This window comes from Panthera onca, chromosome E1 (genome assembly GCF_046562875.1).
Source record: "Panthera onca isolate mPanOnc1 chromosome E1, mPanOnc1 haplotype 2, whole genome shotgun sequence".
Lineage (NCBI taxonomy): Eukaryota > Metazoa > Chordata > Mammalia > Carnivora > Felidae > Panthera > Panthera onca.
Genome location: NC_138352.1, coordinates 30,579,049 through 30,599,356, shown reverse-complemented (window position 1 = coordinate 30,599,356; position 20,308 = coordinate 30,579,049). Strand labels below are relative to the sequence as shown.

The window sequence follows — 20,308 nt, the reverse complement described above, 5'->3', positions numbered from 1 at the left end:
AACAGAACTTAGAAACTCAAGTCAACCCTCCTCCTCCACACCCCTCTTTACAGATGAAGAAACTGAGGCCCAGAAAGGAAAAACTAACTCCGAAAGGGTCACAGAGATTCACTCAAAAATCCTGGTATTTTAAGGTTGCAAACACCTAAAAGCCTGACTTTCTATACAGCTGCCAAGCTTGGCCTTGTTCTACACAATACTTCTTAAGAATGAAAAGTATGGACATAGAGAGAACACAGGGACACCAGGTGTTTCTGTCCCCTAGGGTACATTTGGCAATATGGAGACATTTGGGGGTGTCAGAACTGGGTAGGAAGGGTCTACGGGCATGTAGTAGGTAGGGGTGCTGAACATCCTACAATGCACAGGACAGCTCCCCACAACGAAGAATCATCTGACCCAAGTATCAACAGTGCCAGGGTGGAGAAATTCTGCTAAAGATTAAATTACAGCAATGCCGTTTGTCCCAGAGCACAAAGCACACACGGAAGATGCAAGGGGGGTATTACTGGCCTCTCCGAAACCCCTCATTAGGCAGGTGTGGCACACTGTGTGCCTGTAAACGCGGAACAGCCTGCTGAACGCTGGGGGAAGCTGAGAAAGCAGTTTTCAAGAAGTGGCCCTATTGCAAGAGAAAGGGCACTGCCTAAACTCACATCCTCTAATCCCAGCTGCTCACCCCCACAGGGTCAGAGCTGAATTTGCCGTTTCACAGTCCATGAGGTGAAATAATCATTCTAAAGTACCCTGATGCCCCAACCAAACTAATTTTGAAAGTCTCTATGAAAATGCAAATGCAAAGGGCTATAAGAGACTCTTAAAAAATGAGAACAAACTGAGGGCTGATGGGGGGTGGGAGGGAGGGGAGGGTGGGTGATGGGTATTGAAGAGGACATCTTTTGGGATGAGCACTGGGTGTTGTATGGAAACCAATTTGATAATAAATTTCATATATTTAAAAAAAAATGAAAATGCAAAGTGCTCCTGTAATCTTTATCCTCTGAAATGTTTCTGAGCAAGACGGACTCTGAACTGTAAACAACTGAGTCCAGATAACTGGCAAGAGATTGTGAAAAACAAGCTCTTGGGAGTATGGCCCAGAAAAATCGGAGTTTGTGGCTGGAAGGGGCCTTAGAGGCCTCCTATTACAACTAGGAGAACAAGCAGAGATCCAGGAAAAAAAGTCCAAAGGTTACACAGAAAGTTCCTACATATTAATTTCTATTGTCAATTAACTGAACACAGGGAATTAATGGAATCCAGTTTTAGATTAAAGGTAGATTAGATTCCAGGTAGATTAATGGAATCTACCTTTTTCAGGGAATTAATGGAATCCAGTTCTAAGAACTGATGATGTTACTGAACCCAGAGCTCTCATTGTGGTGAAATTCTCCCCCATTTCTACCTTGTAACTCTCACAAGACACTAGTTTTGAGTATAATGATGAATCCAATCTTTTTCTAACATTTTAATCGGCTTCTCTCTCCTGTCTTTCTGTCTCTGCAGTCCTTCCTCCAAAGTGTCTCAGCTTTTGGAACCTGGTGTCTTTTTCTGACCAAGTGTTTCAAATCCCCAGTCCACATTCCACCCCTGCAGAATGAGAAGAGCCTCTTTCGCCCTGATTCTTCCTCTTAGTTCCTGAGGAAAATCCAGATTCTGCCCTGGGGAACAAACTGAATCCTAAACTTGACACCGGCAGGTGTGAGGTGCAGAGACAGCAAGAACAAGAGAGGCCTGAGGTCACTCCACAGACACAAGGAGAGAAATTTCCCGCAGGTCAAGTGGAGGGCTGAGAGCACGGGGATACAGCGCCATAAGCAAGGACACCAGAGGCCAGAGAGTGAGGAAGGAGATCGGTGCCAGCAGGTGGGAAAGCTACCGGGAAGAAACCTAACGGATCAGAGGGAGCTGCAGCAGACAGGCAGAGGTCAGGCAGGCTGGAGAAATCGGGGAGACTTCCTTGCAGAAAAGGGGTGGGGGGGAGGAGAGTGGCTCCCCGAGGCGGTGCAACTCCAGGACGCTGCCTCACCTGGGGCCCTGCCGCAGCGCTCTGGGCCGCTGCCTCGGCCCGCGCAGCCCGGGCACAGCTCGCCAGTACCAAGAACCCGGATGGGTCGCCGGGCGCGGACTCCACCAGGGCCGCTTTCACAGACGTAGTGCCCAGGTCGATACCGAGAATGACCGACCGTGCAGCCATAGTCGGAGGGCGAAGCTGCCAAAGCTTCAAAGCGCGACACAGCTGACGTCGGAGGAGTAGCGCCCCCTCCCGCACCCTCCACCCGGCTTCAAGGCTCCGACGCGAGGCCTCTCCTGCCAATCCTTCAGCCACACCAACATGGAGGCCTCTCGCCTTCCCATTGGTCAAGAAAAGCGGAGCCCCGCGCCACCCCTCATGGCAGGCCCTGGCTATAGGCGGAGAGGCTATGGAAGGCGGGACCTAGAAGGCCCGTCCTGCAAGGCAGCAGTTCCAGGGCAGTGCAGCGCTGCCCGGGCTTCGTTTACCGAACTAGCGCAGGGCACGCCGACAGGCACTGGGCGCTCCAGGGGTCTCTGTGTCGTAAAAGGGGCTTAATCTTCCCTCACACCCGAGCCCTCATCCCTCCCAAGACGCCTGCGCCCCTCTGCTCCGCCCCCAACCCTTCCTGATGGTCGGGCTACGACTAAACTACAGTTCCCAGAGTGCATAGCGCCGAAATCTGTACCCGGAGAATCAGGTGGCTGGAGTCCGGTGACTTCTGGTCCGCCCTCACCCCAAGTCAAGCCGGCCGGGGGAAGCGGGTGCAGTCACAAACGGCTCCTGCGTGCCGTGTGTTGGGTTCCCCGGGCCTAGAGGATCTCAGGTGAGAGCCGGCGTGGCCCCAACAGCCTCCCCCCATTTCCCAGACGGAACCCCAGAGGGCTAAAGACTGGTACAGTAAGTCGGTTGAGATCTTGCAGCGCATCTAGTTTCCCCCCAGCCGCGCCAGGGCTCCACCACCTACCAGCAGTCCCGGCCTCGAGACACCGGACAGCCTCGAGGTTGAAAGGCCCGCTTGGTGGTGAGCAGAGGCAGGGGACGTTGGGCTGATGAGGCGGTGTGGGTGGCTCTATCCCAGTGCAAGTCTGAACCCCTTCCCCGCCTTCTGGTTAGTTGCCGCCTGAATCCAGGTCGCGGAATTTGCAGTCTACTTTGGAGAGAGGAGATGCTGAGAAGGCCCTTCCAGAAACTCCAGTTGATGTGCTGAGCGCGGGTCTGGGCTCTGGGGAACTGGGTATGATGAGACCCTGCCCTGCATTCCGGGGCTTTCAGGCTGGAGGAAAGGATGACAAATGACTGGGCCCTGCCTTTTCAACAGAATTGAGAAAAAGTAACACCTATGCTTTATGAGAGCTTTCTAGGCGCCCTAGGCAACAGCAGTAATCATTTTACAACTTTGTTTCTCAGTCTTTTTTCCTAATCAGACCGTCCCCACCACCATGAAATTTTAATACCACGAATTAACTCTGTTTGTGAACTGTGGCTCTTTGGAAGGCCACAAGCCATGCTTTACTTTTCATTTCCTTTAAAAGTCGTATGATGTAGTCTCACTGTCCCTGTTTTACATTAGGAAATTGAAACTTGAGGAGGTTAAATAGCACCCCAAAGTAATACGGCTAATAAGTGGGGAGCTCAGGTTCAAACCTGTGCAGTCTGTCTGTAGGGTACACGTTCCTTGCCACTTTCTGTATTCTTCAAGAGGAGACGCAAGAAATTCCAGGTTATAAAACAGTTGACAGGACTAAATCAGATACCTGACAGGAGTTGGAGACCCCTAGCCACAGGTTTCTTCTGGAATGGATGGTTTGAGAGTGAGAGACCTCTTAAAGTGGTATCTGAGTGAGGCCTGGAAGATAGACCTTAACACAGGAAGAGGGGCATGCCTGACTGAACCCATTGTCATGAAATTCTCCATTTCTACCTTGCAGCATTCACAAGACATAGTTTTAGTGTGTAGCTATGAATCTGACCTTTTTCTCACATGTTAATCGACTTACCTCTTAATGTCTATCTGTCCTGATGTCTTTCCTCCAAGGTATCTCAGCCTCTGAGCCTGGGAGACCTTTGCTAACCAAATATTTGAGTTTTTCAGCCCACATTCCATTCCTGCAGGATGAGAGAAGAGTTGGTTAGGCCTGATTTGTATCTGATTTCCAGAGGAAAATCTAGACTCTACCCTGAGGGACATTCTTAATCCTGAACTTGAGGACACGGGCAGGTGTGAGGAGCAGAGAGTGGCAAGAGTGAATGGGAGATGCATGGTCATTCCAGACACAGGAGAGCAATTCCCTACAGGTCACAGTACAGAAAGTGGGTGGTAGAGGGCACAGGGATGCCAAAGGCGAGGCCTCCAGAGAAGGCTAGAGAGAGGAGGTCAGTGCCAGCAAGGGGAAAAGCTCCGGAGATAAGACCTAACAGTCAAAGGGAGCTGCATCAGGCAGAGAGGCCCCTGGAGGAGGCAAGGACAAGCAGAAGTCAGGCAGGCTGGAGCAGTGAGGAAGACTTATTTGAAGGGAGGGGTGTATCAGGAGGCTCCTTGAGGCCTTTTGGGAAAACTGAAACCAAAGGGATGTTTCCACACAGACCTCTCCTAGCTGTCCCCACAGGGATCCCCAGAGGCTGTCAGGTGGGAAGGCCTGGGCTCTGTGTGCCAAGGCAACATGTATAGACCAAGTTACAGATATCCATGCTGACCTGCCCCATCTTGACACATGGTTCACCTGCTGTGCGTCGGGGATTATGGGTATTATGCAGTGCATCTCCCTCGCTTCACCAGTGAGTTTCTCCTGGGCTAATCAGGGCCTTGTCCCTCACTGGCTCCCCATCATGAGTGATCCCTGCTAGTCCTGGAGGGACTTAACCAAATGTCAGTTGGTGGCATTAGCCCCTTAGGCTTTTGTCTCCGGACGGGGAATGAAATTAATTTCCTTAAGGGTTTAAGTTCGCAAAGTTAAATATCTGACTACAGTGTGAATAACTTTTTGAAAAAAAGGACCCTCATCCGGGAAGAGTGCATTCTTTCTTTTCGTTAACTAGGTTGCAAGAAGCAGTTGAAGAGGGGAAAAATTCAGTGTTTGTCTACTTCCTCAGAGTGGAACCTTACACAACACGCTTAGCCTCTCTGAGCCCATTTCCCCACATATCAAACAAAACTAAGTCTCCTCACACCCACTCACCCTAGAGTCTCCTCCTCTAAGCTGGTGATACAAAGCCCATGAGGTCACAGGTGTGAGGTGAAAGTCCTTTATGAACTGTCTATGCCATGGTTCCAAATGGCATATTGTCCACTTGTTGCTGAGCTGCTCCAACTTTAACCTGAACTTCTCTTGCTGTGTGTTCTTTTTCCTAGTTCTTTGAAATTGAAGAACATGATAAACAGTTGGCTGATGATTTCTATCCTTCTTCCCCTGAAGTTCATAGAGAAATGTGGTAAGTTTAGAAATGGGCCTCTTTGTAAAGAGGGAGATGGTGCTATAGAGTAAGTGGCCTGACCTGTTTGTAGCCAGTGGCTTAGGATTGTCCAGACTACATGCGCCTGCCTGCCCGTGGCCAAACGACCACTCGGTGATGGAGCAGACCCAGGTCTGGAGTCCAGGAGTTTGACAGGGAGCCAGACGGTTCCAAGATAATTGGCCTTTTTCACAGGGTCCCTGTTACTTTTCCATGTCACCAAAGTCAAACTGTGGAACTCCGACAACTTCTTGCCCTTTAGACCTCACAGAGGAATTATGTGGGTCCTGGGAGATGCGCAGAAGCAAATGAGGTGGCCACCTTTTTGTACCTGGTTCTTCTCTCAGGTTCAGATACCTGAGGAGTCTGCCTGGCATCCCCTGGTAAGATGAAAAGACCTTCTCTTAGGAACCGAGGAACAGGGTGCCGCAGCCCAGGAAGGGGTAGGGCCTCACAGAACGCAGGCTGGTCGTCGAAAGATGCCTTAGGGTTTGTGCATCTTTGTGAAGCTTGATCTTCAGAGCAGGGCCCTTAGAGGGCTGCATCATTCTGTCAGTTCTCCTACTGCCTGAAACATTGCTGAGATTCCTTCATGAAAAGAAAAGAAAGTGTTTAGCACTCCTAAGATGGCAGGCCAGTTATTTTGATCATCAGCTTGGCTATCGTCAAGGGACAATAGCAAGGCTATTTAAGGGATATCTTCAAATCCCTAACAATTTCAAATGAACCTTATACAAGCAATACAAATCCTGCAGAGGCTTCCCAACCGTACACAGTGGCTGTACCATTACAGTTATCTGGCCTCTTGAAGGCTCTTCCAGGTTTATTAAACAATCAGTCATGTTACTTTGCAGTCACACCTTGTGGATAAACAATTTCCAAGAAAGGGAAGATTGCACCATCCTGGTGTTCCTCAATACGGATTCCAGAATCCCGCCCCAGACCTGTGGGATCATATTCTCGGGGCCTAAAAGGCTGAAGTGTATGTCACACCCGCATTAGCAGGCTTTAGATAAAGCCTTAGGAGAGAAGAGCATATCCAGCCACCACCATCTCAATTAAACAGAGGGGAAACTTAGGCCCAGGAGGGGGTAAAAGTCTTCCCCAAAGTCACAGAGCTAGAAAACAGCAAAGGTGGAACCTGCCTAGTATCCCTGCTCCATTTTATTACTTCACCTCCTTTCCTGAATCTCATTGAAAAAGAATGGTGGAAGCCACCATAAAATCAAGTGAGTGAAATTGGGTTTCTGACCTCATTCTGCCTTGCCTGTCTGCTCTTTACTTTGGGCGTCGGTCGTCCAGGACTGGATGAGATGATTGGCCTTCAGAGTTTGTGGTGTCTGACTTCTCCGGGTGGAATCTTGAGGTACTACAACCTAGTGGCAAGAACCTGGGCTTGAAACTTGGGTTTGAATCCTGCCTCCATCACTGAGCCGTGTGGGCAAGACACTCCCTCTTGGGATTCTCAGTTTCCTTATATCTGAATTGGAAATGAGAATACCCACCTCTCACTGTTACAATAATTAGAGAATGGGTTAACAGTGTTAGCAGAGTGGGTGGGGTGGGGAGCACAGTGGGCGGTGCCAACAAGTATTTCTTAAAAAAAAAAAACCCAGGTTTTTCTCAGGGGAAACTTGGGGTGGTTTCATTAAGACTTATTTGGTAATTCTGATGTGTCCAGAGACTCTTCCTCCAGGGCAAACTGTAAAATATGCTTTCCCTGGATATGATGCCTGCTTTGTAACTGCCTTCCATCTTGGGCTTAAAAATGCTCTGCAGTGTTTAAATGATGACGAGAATGGTCACCAGCAATTATTTAGCACTCAGGCCATGTGGAGGGTGGGTCGCAAACACCAGTGTTACATGTAGTGCCATTCTCCCCATTTTATGGGTGAGGAAAGACAGACCCATAGAGGCTCAGAACCTTACCCATTGTCACACAGCGAGGACGTGACAAAGCCAGGATGAACCGTGTGACTTCAGAGCCCAGTCTGTCAGCTGCTAAGTGCCACTGTCTTCCCTGGCTCTAAGTGAGGGGAGAGTAAACATTCCCTGATGTGGTTCTATGAGAGTTCACAGCCTCCTCTTTTAAAATGCAAAGACTGTGGATGAGCAAAGGCATGTTGATCTCTCACTCACCCTGACCACAGCCCAGCAGAACCCTAGGGCACCAGAGCTTATGGGTGGACCCAGAGGTGTGGGTAGCTGCCTGGCCTCACTTTCAGTGTCCCTGTCCTGGGCACTGTCTCGTCAGTGGTTTTGCTTGTCTAGTGTGGCCCTCAACTCTAGACAGAAAGTAACATCAGGGACTTACACACTACTGCCCCACCCCGCTCCACCCCACCCCCAGCTGTGCAAGCCCAGAACAAGCCCAGAACAAAGCTTCGCGTTGACATCAGAGTGTGGAAAAGGGGCAGAGTTGCCAAAGCCGCCTCCAGGCCCTGAGGCTACACTTAAGGGAGGGATCATCTTACTCAGCTCTGAGAAGCTTGGCCTCTGAAAGGGCCAGCATGGGGACAGACCTACTCAGCGGCACTCAGCCAGGCAGCTGTACTGAGAGCATGGAACTAGAGACCTCAGACTGTGGGAGTCTCAGCTTGGAGGCTTGCAGATGCAGGTGACAGAGCCTGGGTCTGCATTCATGTGTGCAGGGCTAATGTGGGCCCCTCAGGGGCCCCAGGCAGCAGAGCCAGGCCCGGGAGTACAAGTTCCAGGCTAGCCAATTCCTTTGCCGGAGATGAGGTTACTATTCCTAGAGATGTTCAGGCAGAGGAAGAGCACCTTCCAGGTAGGAGTAATGAAAAATGGGATCAGACAGTGGAGGTTAAATTAGGGAACTTTTATGTTCCCTTCCAATCTGAACACCTAAAAATCTCAGATCTCAGTTCCTCATCTTCTGCCCAGAGGGGAGTGGGGAGAGAGAAACCTGGGGCTGCCTACAGCTGCTCCCTCTTTAATCAAGTTGAGCTCCTTCTTTCCCCTGTGGACTCCCTTTCCTGCCCAGTCTAGATTAGTGACCACTCCTTAGCCCTTGCATAACCGTGAAGGCCTCGAGGTAAGGGAGGTGAGGTGGACAGGCACCTGGGGCTTTGAGCACACCTGGGAGTAGGGGTGGGGTGTGAGTGTGGGCTGCCCAAAGAACACTGGAAGAGGTCGGGGAGAGGCTGGCTCACTCTGGTTCTATAGCCAGGTTGCTCTAGGGTATTTGGCCTTCCCAACCTGCTTCCGCCCTCACTCCCAAGGCCTATTTGTCTACTTTATCCTGCATCAACACCTTAATGCCAAGAAGAAATCCCTATGTGAGACTGTGGTGTTCACCATTCTCCAGCCCCCAGAGTCAGCCTCAGGAAGAGGATCAGTGAATGGGTTTAGCTAAGTTAGTATGGAGCCCAAAGGGGTTCTTTAGAAACAGGATAGCTGAGCCCTGTGTGTCTCTGAGAGTACAGGAAGGGGCTGGAGCAGTTCTACAGGGCCATTTTAGCTCCATGAACAGAGGAGACCCCTGTGCTTTCCCATCTGAAGAGGTGGTTCAAGTCCACATTTTCCAGTCCCGGATCGATCCTTGAATTCCTGCGTGACAGTTTTTGGGGCTCCTATCTCTGGGTAACTCAGCCCCAGAGCTTCTTGGTGTGGGAAAGAGGAAGCTACACTGTTTCCTGCTCAGGCCTGTGTCTGCCTCTGTCTCTCTGGTGTCAGAGGGAAAAGAATGTAATGAAGGCTCAGGTTTCCAGGTCCATCACTTATGCCCCCCAGGACGTCCACATCTTCTCCTAGAACATGGGGGTTGCCGTGAGTCAGCGCTCATGAGTTCAGATGTCAGGGATCCTTGTCCCAGCTTTTCCTTGTGGGCCTGAGTTCTCTGACCTGATGGCTTGTCATTGGTTTGGGCCCTTCCAGAGTCGACAGTCGATCTCACTGTTCCTCCCACTGTGAAGCTGGAAAATGGAAGTTCGGCCAACATCAGCATCACCCTTCAGTAAGTTCCCGGGCTCAACTCTACCATCAGCTGAGTTCATTCACCCTGTGGCTGGGTCAGAGCTGACCCCTGGCTCCGTTCATATTTCAAGTGTGATGCCTTTGCCTCTTCACTTTAAGACAAACTATGGGGTGCCTGGGTGGCTCAGTCAGTTAAGCGTCCAACTTAGGCTCAGGTCGTGATCTCCCAGTTCACAAGTTCAAACCCCACATCGGGCTTTATGCTGACAGCTCAGAGCCTGGAGCTTGCTTCGGATTGTGTGTCTCCCTGTCTCTCTGCCCCTCCCCTGCTCATGCTTTGTCCTCACCACCCAAAAATAAGTAAACATTCAAAATAAAAATTAGAAAAAGACAAGCCAGAGAAGGGTCAGTGGATATGCTATATGGTATTCTATATGGTATTATCAAGTCCCTTCTCTCTTGAAAAAATAAAATTTTAAAAACAAAAACCAAAAGACAAGCCAGAGAAAGAGAGGCGATAGCAGGTGGTCTGCAGATTGAGGTCCTAGAGTCTTTCCCCACCAGCCGCTGAATCCTTGTTTCTGGTCAGAAGAGGAGGAAGGGGGATTCTCCATAGAGACGTGAACCTTTTCCCCTTCTGAGAGATGGCCTTAAGTGACCAGCAGTTGATGTCAGACCTCAGGGTGGTCCTTCCCAAGGCTCTGAGAATTTGATGACAGCCCTGAAGATCAGGGGGCAAGTTGCTGAGCTGCTCACCAACACTTCTGAGATCCCTCCTGAAAGCAGAAGTGAACATACTGGGTGAATCCCATTCATGGCAACCCTCATGCTTAGCCTTGTCTGAGAGTGTTCCTTGCTGACCTTTGCTGGTTTAGGGGTGAGGTGCTGGCCGAGTACAGACTGCCAGAGAGCCTGCCTCCTCTTCCATATTCTTCACTGCTTCTCTCTACTCTTGCCTCCCAGCCGGGAGGATACCCCAGGATGAAGGTCTAGAACCCTGTCCTTTACTCTTTGCCCTTCTGCCTTTTCTTTACCTCTCCTGGGCAGTCTGATCTCAGACCAAAGCTTTGGTAGCAAGGCTCCCTAACAGACCTGCATTCTGTCCCAATTCCTGCCACCTCTCTATGTGGATACCTTAAAATCTGACAGGCCATCCCCTCACCACATCGTCCCTCTCCAGAATCCTTGAGTGGCATTCCATAGCCTTCCAAATTAACTCCAGGCCTGTACATCCACACTTGAGGACACCACCGACTACTCCCATCAGACACATCTCATGGCTTTCTAGGGACACACCTATCCCTGCTCACAATTGAGTCCTTGGTAGCCTTCTCCACCAGAGCAAATGGCATGGTCCTGTTGGCCTCTGGCAGTCACAGCCAGTTCCCCACCTTCTCAGGGTCTCACCTGGCCCCCATGGGCTTCTTGTCTCCTAATACAGATAGAAAGCTCCTAAGGAGCAAGGACCCCACCTGTCTGAGACTCAGGACCTAGCACATAGCACATTTAATGCTAATTGCTTGAGAAGTGACAGGCCTATGTGAAATCGAGAGGGTTGGTTGAGATCTCACAGTGTCCGGCTTCTCAGTAGTAATCAGACTCTTGTCCTCCACAGGCATCCGTTAAATGCAACCTTGGTGATCACTTTTCAAATCACATTTCGTTCAAAAAATGTTACTATCCTTGAGCTCCCTGATGAAGTAAGTAATGAATTTTAACTGATGGGTGGAGAACTGCTGGGTAACAAAATAGTCTTTAAGTGCGTACCTGTAGAAATAGGCCACCTTGTTTTTATACTGTGGGCCGCCCCTGTTCCATCATTCTCGAAATCTCTGATTTTGGCTTTGTTGGTCTCTTTGACGATGGGCATTTTATGCCACATAGATGGAATTAGGAAAGTGATGGTAAGAAATTTGAGGCAAAAATGGTCCTGGGAACGTAGAAGAAATTCATATGATGATTTTCTAAAATTGTGCTACTTAGAGGGTATTGGTGGACCAATACTATTGTCCCTTCTTGAAAACCTTTTAGAAATGCAGAATCATGGGCCCCATCTTAGACCTACTGATTCAAAACCTGCGTATGAGCAAGATCCCCAGATTATTTAGGTCCACACTGAAGTTTGCAAAGCATTATTCTGAGATTCCATTGGTTGAGTGTTATTTCCAAAAATCAGTGCCAAATGCTGTCTAATGATCACGATTCATAGCCCTTATGCATTTATATGTTAATATACACACTGCTTCTACCTTACCAACATTTGAGCCAATTACAAATTGACTAAGTAAAAAATACCAATAGGGGAGAATAATGTAGAGAATAAACAGTGGTTTAAAAAAAAAGACAAAATAAATGCAGGGATAACTCTGAGGCATGTCACAGGCCCTGTGTGGTTGTAGAAATGGGCTGCAAGTTGGCTCTGAGGCCCCTGGCAAGAAAATGGCACTAAAGCATGCGATCAGATAAAGCCTGTCAACCCAGAAGGGCCTTGTGTGGGAAGGGAGTCCCCTCTCACCCTTTGGTGAGCACCACGCCTCATTAGACTGAGCCACTTCTCACCACTTCCTCCTGCCCTGGGGTATGAAGCCTGCTGCAGGGTAAGAAAAGCCTGGTGGTTCTTACAGCAGGTTGTGGCACCCAGCTGACGTCTGGCGTGATCCACAGATCAAATTTAGACTCTGAGGAATGACATTGATCGCCTAGTTTCAGGTCAGACTGCTAAGTAAAAGTATCATCTTTTCGAAATCCGTGAAAGTCAAACATCATTTTAAGCAAAAGAAGCCTGACACAGTAAAGTAGACTGTATGCTTCTTTGTGCATAAAGTGCACACCCAGTCAAGGCAAATCTGTGGTGTTGGTCAGCATAGTGGTTTCCCCTTGGGGCTTAGGTGTGACTGGAAAAGAGCCGAATAGGGCTTCTGAATGCTGGAAGTGTTCCATTTCTTGACCCGAGTGCTTGATCTTGGTTTGTGGATATTATTTCATCAAGCTGTGATGTGTAAACTTTTCTGCACATATGTTATAATTCACTTTCATAAAAATGTTAATGGTGGATAACATTGTATGTCAACTATAATTAAAGAAAAAAAATCAATGGTGGGAGTCAAATCCAGTTTTAGAGTGATCCATATGAGTACCAACCCACTTTCCAGGAGCCAACCTATATGGCCCCTCCCATCCAACTCTAGCCAGTCCTGTCTCCTGCCTTTGGAAACTACTGGTTAGAACTAGGGGCCTGACCTATGAGCCTTGGACAAGGTACACCACCTAGCACATCACAGATTCCTCACTTGTAGACATAAGGTTAATAATGTCTGCTTGACAAGGGTTATGAGGATTAAAAGCCATAGCGAGTATAAAATGTCTAGGATTGTACCTGGCATGCAGAAAGAAAGCATAGAGTGAAAGATAGTGGTAAATTTTGTGGACCTAAAACTGCTCTTAAAAATAAAGTTTATTAATTAAAAAAAAAAAAAAAAAAAAAGATAGTGGTAGTTATGATTTCCTTCTGCCCTGTACCAGTTGATTTCCAGTTGACCAGTTTTCTTCCTTCCTAGTTCCTGAAGGGACGTAGTGGCCCACTTACAAATACACAAACAACATTGCCAAGAAAACCTGTTAAAAATGAGAAAAAAATAGCCAAAAGTAGTATGCATCATGAGGACGTAGCTTGCAAGAGGTGGGCCATGAATTAGACCCTGGGCTTTGCGGCAGCCGCTCATACCATTTTATTTGTTCCGCCAAAGCCCCCTGATTTCTAGTGCTAAAAACATAGAGTCCTTCTAGGGTCCTCATAAAGAAGCCACTGAATTCTAATGACTGCATCCTCACAACGCCTGTGATATGGGTGGAGGTGTGGGGCCCAGAGCATTACCCAAGGAGCAAAGAGGGGGAGACAGTTTGGGTCAGCAAAGGTATCATCCTGCTCCCTGCCACATTCAGGGGATTTGAGAGTATCCAAGGAAATGACTGGGAGATCAGATGTTGCAGGCAAGCCTCTCTCTTTCTTGGAGAGAACTTTTGATAAACATAAAATGTTTATCAGAAATGAGGGTGAGAATGTTCTCCCTGACAAGTGTCTGTTGATTGTACCTCTTCTGTTTTGTCACTTGGCAGCCACACTGGGCGTGGGGCAGATGTTGTTTGTGGATATTGAGGAGCCTTCCATAATAGCAGAAGTAGAAGTAATAACAGACATAGTATTTATGGACTTTATGTCATTCATAGCAACCCTGAAAGGTAGACACTTCTGTTATCCACTTGTACAGGTGAGCAAACTGAGGTTGAATAACTTGCCTGAGATCACATGGTTAGTGAGAGGAGAGCTGTCCCACCTTCCCTGGGAGTTGAGGCCTGAGGGCAGGGCTATTGTTCTGCTCAGAAAGTCTAACACACAGGTGGGGGGAGGGGGTTCTTGGGGGAGGGGTAGTTGGTCCAATGTTTCTCCCTTTTGTTAGTAAGCTCTTGGAAGGTCCGAACTGTGTGTGATCCGTCCCACTATTTCCTAGAGTGGAGCCTGGAGCTGGACACTCAGGTCCCAATAACTATGTAGCACTGGATCGAATTCAGTTTTCCTAACAGGTTGTGGTGCCTCCCGGCGTGACAGATTCCTCTTTTCAAGTGACGTCTCAAAATGTTGGACAACTTACTGCTTATCTGCACGGAAACCATTCCAACCAGACCGGGTAGGCTGGCCTCAGCCCACATAGGCTTAAATGATGAGATGGGAGGCGGGCATCGTTGGGCACATGGGGGCTTCCTTCGAGCCCAGCCTCTGCTCATCCCCAAATTCTTTCTAGCCCGAGGATCCGCTTCTTGGTCGTCCACAGCAATATCGTTAGCATCATAAACCAGGTGATTGGCTGGATTTACTTTGTGGCCTGGTCCATTTCCTTCTACCCTCAGGTGATCACCAACTGGAGGCGGAAAAGGTAACCAACTCACTGAGCTTTACTTGCAGTCACTTGGGGCTGGTAAGATGGGAGGCATCCCAGCGAGGCTGTAGGCAGCATGGGTTCAGACTTTCTTCCTCGGCTCTTCTCTCTTCCTGCCCTTTCTAGAAAGTTGTCCAGTATGAAAGCTCTAAGAGCCTGTGGCAGGACTTGCAGTGCTAGGCATTTGGTCTGTGGCCCAGTTCAGCCCCTCCCTGTGAAAGCAACGAATTGGGGCTTCTCAGGGAAGCAGAGAATGTGCTGGGAGGGAGGAGTCCACCACATCTGCGGTTCTTGGTCCATCCAGCCCTGCAGGAATTAGTGTCAAGTCCTGCTGCAGTGCTAGAGCTGGGTCCTTCAGCCTTGGAGGTTAAGCGACCCCACCCTGACTTTAAAGACAAAGTGGGCCTGGAGTTGTGTCTTTGCATAGCAAGGACCCAAGCTGTCCTGCAGTTACCCCAGCCACATGGGCCTCATAGGGCTGCTAAGCTGGGAGCCAGGGACGGAGATGCTTTCTCTCTGAAGGAGGCCTCCAGACTTCCCTCCGGGCCAGGACTTATGGAGGCAGAGACAGGGGAAGGAGGGAGGACACTGGTTCCCAAGAGGGTGGGATAGTGTGGCATCGATTGCGGTGTGCAAAGGGGCCTGAGGACAGTGCTCTCCTTGGGAGAGCTGGGCCCTCCTCCCCATGTGTTGGGAGCTCTGTCCCCTCCCATCTTTCCAGTCTCACCTTTTACCCTGCTTTGTCTCTTTGTCGCTCCCATGCCAGTGTCATTGGTCTAAGCTTTGACTTCGTGGCGCTGAACCTGACAGGCTTCGTGGCCTACAGTGTGTTCAACATTGGCCTCTTCTGGGTGCCCTACATCAAGGTAATGCCCACTGCAGCTTGGCCCCGGTTGTTTGGTAGCTTGGCTGCACCTCACCCCCAGGCTTCTCCCAACCCCTCAAACAGGAGCAGTTTTTCCTCAAGTACCCCAATGGAGTGAACCCCGTGGATAGTAACGACGTCTTCTTCAGCCTGCACGCAGTTGCCCTCACCCTGGTTATCATCGTGCAGTGCTTCCTGTACGAGGTGAGAGATGAGCTGGTGCCCACCCCACCTCAGGTGCCAACACCCACCACCACCAGCCGCCACCCATACCTCCTATTTTATAGAAGACACAGAAACTCGGCATCTGCTTACTGGGGCCGAGATAAGAGGCCCGGCCCCATGCTGGACACAGGAAACACCCATGAGCCCAAGCCCTCAGGACCCCCAGGTGTGGGGTGAGAGACACAGAGGCAGTGATGACCCAGCGGGTTGAGAGTTGAGTAGGACGGGAGGACACGGGCAGCTCATGGAGGCCCTGACACAACCAGAGAGGAGGGGGAGGGCGTCAAGGAAGTGGCTCTGAGTTGTGGTCCATAGTATAAGTGATGTTGCCGTGGTGGTGGGGCGGCCCCAGTGGGAGGACAGAACTCTGAAGGCCAGGGGGCAGTGAGAGGAACTATGACCAGATGTTTGTGGCTGGGGTTCAGGGTCCCGGTGAGGGGAGCAGGCTCCTGAGGGGTCCAAGGGTCTGGAGTGCCAGGCTGAGGAGAATGGCCTCCGCTGCACTGCTGGGGGCTGTTGAGTGCCTCAGCAAAGAAGGCACCATAAGGCCGGTTTTCAGGGGATCACTGACCTGCACGTCTTCTCTCACTTCCCTGTGGGTGCAGTGTTTCCTTCAGGGAGTTCCCTTTGCACATGCAAGGTCAGCCGGGGACTGCTTGGTTCCCACTGTCACGGACCTTCTAGGTTACCTTTCTGTGAAGCCTGGTGAAGGAGACCTGCTTTGGGGAAAGGTAGGGGTGAGGGATAGATTCCAGAGATGATCAGGCTCCACCTGGATCATGGAACAAGTCTGGGCTGGAATGGGGCACCAGGCCTCCAGTGTGTTGGGGGCCACGTTCCCAGCCCTTGGTGGCCTGTGAGAGGTACCCGTTCTGCAGTGTGGGAACAAGAAGCAAATGGGCTCTGGAAAGTCCAAGAATGACTGAACTAGAGATCCTGATAGCGACAGTGGTGTGCTTGGCACTGGACTCTCAACCCCCACCACCTATCCCCTTCCCTTCCCTCTCTCCATCATCCTCAGCGAGGCAGCCAGCACGTGTCCTGGCCTGCCATCAGCTTCCTGGTGCTCTCGTGGCTCTTTGTGCTCATCACCATGATTTTGGCTGCAGTTGGGGTAACCACGTGGCTGCGGTTTCTCTTCTGCTTCTCCTACATCAAGCTCGCAGTGACGCTGGTCAAGTATTTTCCACAGGTACCTCCAGGGCCCTCCTTACTTTCCACATGGCCATTAGAGTGAGAGGGATGAGATACAGACCCCAGGTCCTCCCACGGGGCAGCCCGTAGCCGGGGTGAGGAGGCATGAATGGAAGGTTGCAGTGGAAGCCACGAGCACAGCCAGAGCAGGGCCAGGCAGAAAGCCGGCCGTAAGTACTGCTGCTCCTCCCTGGAGCCAGGAATCGCCTGAGGAAGTCAGTGGAGACTTCTCTGAGCTCATGCTCCACTCTGAGAGTCAGGTTGTGCAGGTCACTTCTCTCGCCATCCCAGTCTTTCCTAATGACTTCGTCTGCCCCCTACTCTCGCCCCCTGTTAGCACAACTGATGACCCTGAAGAACAGCAGCCGGATACTTGGAAAAGATTAAGTGAGAGGAAGTGGCCTGGGGCTGCGACCTCTGACCTCCATCTCCCATCCAGAGATGCCTTCCTCAGAGGTCTCATCCAGGGTCCACTTTAGGGGCCTTCAGCATGCTCCCTCAAGTACTAAGGCCTATTCAGATGCAGAGACCTAGAGTCAAACACATCTTGCCCCATAGCCCAATGGCCCAGGACAGGGGAAGGTGTGAAATAGCTGCTAATGGTGGGCTCCACCCCTGAATCTAGGGCCTCCTTTAACCTACCCCATTTCCAGTGCAAAAGCCCCCTTTTCAGTCTCCCTGGTGCAGGGAGGCTTGTATTTCCTGGGCTCAGGAAGGATAGCATTTTGCCAGAGTCAAGGTCCATCTCCTGGAGGGCACGGAAACAGATCAAGAGCCTTAAGGATGAGCAGGACTTAATTGTGTGGATGAGAGAGGAGGGGGCATTCGGGGGGGGGGGGGCAGCAAGGAGACCTTGCTGGCTGAGCAGTGTTGAAACTAAGAGGGCCCTAGGGGGCTGGGGAAGAAGGCTTCGCAGTTGAGGGGGATAGGTCTTGAGGGAACCGGGGCCACAGTTCCTGAGTGTGGGAAGGCTTGGGCCTGGTCAGTCTAGGAGGCAGGAGCCCCACCTGGAGACGTTTGGAATTGTCCCAAAACTGGAGAGGTGGCCGCAAGCATAAAAGAGGGTGGGAGAGGACAAAGGGGAACTCACAGGTGGCTGGCTGAGAGAAGACCACCACAGGGGCCATGCCCTCCCTCTTGGATGATAGGGAGGTTGCCCCAGTCAGAGAAGTCCAGAGGGTTCTGGTGTTGGAGGAAGGATGTGGGGCAGCGGCGGCAGGAAGTGGGGGGATGTCCACGTAGACCCACCCACTAGACCTAGGAAGCGGAGTCCCCAGAGCCCAGCCAGAGCTGTGGTGGAAGTCCAGTCCACTCTACCGATGGGGAAAACTGAGGTTAAGAGAACTCCAGTAACTCTCCCGAGATAACCTCCTTCCCGGGGTGGAGCTGGGGTACCAGACCAGACAATCAGACTCCTAGCCTATCTTGATAAGCACAACATGAAGTCCAGGCTGAGTTTAGGAAGACCCTTCAATGGAGATGAGAAGAAAAATCAGTTGCTAGAAAACCAGGGCAGGGTTTTGTCACAGAACAGGAAAGGATGAAGACTATGGAGAAGCAACATCCCCCACTCCTTTGCAGTTGCTAGGTGCAGGGATGGGAGGAGGAGGGCTGTTGGCCGTGCACCCAGATGAGACCCCCTGGACCCGCCCATACTCCTTCCTCTGCTGGCAGAGATTGTCAGAGCCCAAAGGTCACTGTGTTCTTTGGAGCTGAGGCCCAAGCACATGAGTGGGAGGAATTAGAGCTGCTCTTGTTTAGAGTGGCGGTCACAAGGTGCATGAGGCAGCCACTCAGCCCCCTCACTGCCGACCTTATGTCTGCCCATGTGTCTGACTCAGGCCTACATGAACTTTTACTACAAAAGCACCGAGGGCTGGAGCATTGGTAACGTGCTTCTGGACTTCACCGGGGGCAGCTTCAGCCTCCTCCAGATGTTCCTCCAGTCCTACAACAATGGTGAGTCAGCCAGCAGGCTGCCTGCCCGTTCAGCGGGCTGGAGGCACAGGGTGGGGGCCAGGCTTCCTGGGACACCCCTCCATCTGACCCCCAGTCCTTCAGCCTGGGAATCCAAGCCAATCCCAACACCCAAGGTGAGACTTACCTAGGGGCCTTGGCAGCTGGAGGATTTGTGGTTTCCTGGGCAGATGAGGACCCCCCCACCCCCACAGCCCCATATGCTCCAGCTGCTTCAGGAGCTGCCAACTTAAAGCCAAACTCTGTCCCCTGTGGCTATTAACAGACCAGTGGACACTGATCTTTGGAGACCCAACCAAGTTTGGACTCGGCGTCTTCTCCATCTTCTTCGATATTGTCTTCTTCATTCAGCACTTCTGCTTATACAGAAAGAAACCAGGGTATGACCAACTGAACTAGCACCCAGGGACCCAGCATAAATGGCCCAGGCCCTGCGCCCGCCACGAAGGCTGGGGCAGAGTCTGGAGTGCAGGGCTGGCGCCTTGTGCTGACAGTGTTGAAGCGCTCTCTTCCTCGGGGCCAAACGCCTTATGCGCAAACCAGCCTGCCTTCAGCCAGGATTCTCCCAGGCCGGGCTGGGGAGGAACCTCTCTCTGAGACAGACACCAGATTCTGCTCTGATACGGAAAACCACACTGCTGACGGCCCTTCCCAGGCCTTGCCGGCCAGGCATCTGGCCCTCCTGCATCTTGATGCCACCGTCTTTATTTTCTTTAAGGCTTCAGGCAGCACACACGGGTTCTGACAGCCGTCCCAGGCAGGATTGAGTGCTGAGCTTGGAGCCGAAGGCCTTGACCTAAACAACCAGTGTTTCTGGGAGCAGCTTGAAGGACTGACCCTGCAGTTGTGAACCAAGGGCGCTTTGCTGCCACTGCCGTGTTCCCAGAGACCAAGCAGCCTGGTGACGTGGCCAGTGGACTCAGAGGTGCTGGTGCTGGTGGCAGAGGGGATAGGATATTGGGGTCAGGCCTTTGGGGTCCCTTCTCTGAAGGCCACAATCTCTGAGCACTCACCGTCCTGACACTCCTACGTAATTCAACTCCCACAACTTAATCGCAGGTGGCCCCGGCCAGGGTCTGGCAAAGAAACTGTATTTCTGAGCCTTGAAGTGCCCAACAGATTGGTTCTGAGCTAGGCTTATGCCCAATCCCTCTGGATCTTTATCACACTAACCCCTTTTGGATTTTTTTGAGGGATGTTTTGGAAGTAAGTAGCTTAATTTCTTCACCTTCTGCCTACCTCCACTTTCCCAGAGTCTGGGGCCCCACGTAATCCCCTTCAACTGCTCCTCATCCTGCATCTGGAGTATGGGATGGACGCGCGCGCCCACACACACACACACACACACACACAAACCTGTGCCTTAGAGGCCTGTAAGACCTGCCAATTGGTGAGTGTAGCTCCCCTACAGGGGAAAACTGGCCCCCTTCCCTCACTTCCCCCAGATTCCTACCTGAGCCTCACCAATTTTTTGGCTGTTCAGGAGCCTGAGCCTGACATACGGACTTGAAACCACCTCACACAATCCTCATGGGCCCAACCTTTATTCCAAACCCCCTTCTCTTCTATCCCAGTCAGCTCTCCTTCCTGTGGCAGGAGGGGAGTGTCCCAGGATGTGCCTTGTCAGTTCACTCTCAAGACTTTTTTACTACGAGATCAATGTGAGGTGCCTGTATCCTTAATTAAAACCTGATTTGTTTCCTTTCTGCA

The 20,308-nt window shown here is 51.0% G+C and overlaps 2 protein-coding genes across 6 annotated transcripts in view; one reads left to right on the top strand and one right to left on the bottom strand.

Annotated features, from left to right (window-relative positions):
• Positions 1–3,197, bottom strand: part of SHPK (sedoheptulokinase) — a 25,358-nt gene extending 22,161 nt beyond the window's left edge. Inside the window, exon 1 of one of the 3 annotated variants that reach the window (XM_081791192.1) lies at positions 2,982–3,197. Coding sequence is in view for 1 of the 3 variants with exons in the window: in XM_060647004.2 (XP_060502987.1) it covers positions 2,030–2,197 (168 nt within the window). In the remaining 2 variants the exon portion in view is untranslated. Of the gene's footprint in view, positions 1–2,029; positions 2,398–2,702; positions 2,772–2,981 lie in introns of those variants that run through there. The other 2 variants (XM_060647005.1, XM_060647004.2) reach the window with 2 other exon arrangements.
• CTNS (cystinosin, lysosomal cystine transporter) lies at positions 2,742–20,308 on the top strand. Of its 3 annotated transcripts, none has more exons than XM_060647014.2 (12): positions 2,742–2,840; positions 5,367–5,446; positions 9,365–9,443; positions 11,019–11,103; positions 13,985–14,088; positions 14,203–14,334; positions 15,104–15,203; positions 15,287–15,406; positions 16,449–16,619; positions 18,463–18,580; positions 18,864–18,978; positions 19,317–20,308. In XM_060647014.2, the coding sequence occupies exons 2-12, from the start codon at positions 5,386–5,388 to the stop codon at positions 19,363–19,365; spliced, it is 1,134 nt and encodes a 377-aa protein (XP_060502997.1). In that variant the 5' UTR covers positions 2,742–2,840; positions 5,367–5,385; the 3' UTR covers positions 19,366–20,308. The 3 variants fall into 3 exon arrangements, with proteins under 3 accessions (XP_060502997.1, XP_060502999.1, XP_060502998.1); XM_060647015.3 differs by lacking the exon at positions 2,742–2,840 and adding an exon at positions 2,868–3,038; XM_060647016.2 differs by lacking the exon at positions 18,864–18,978.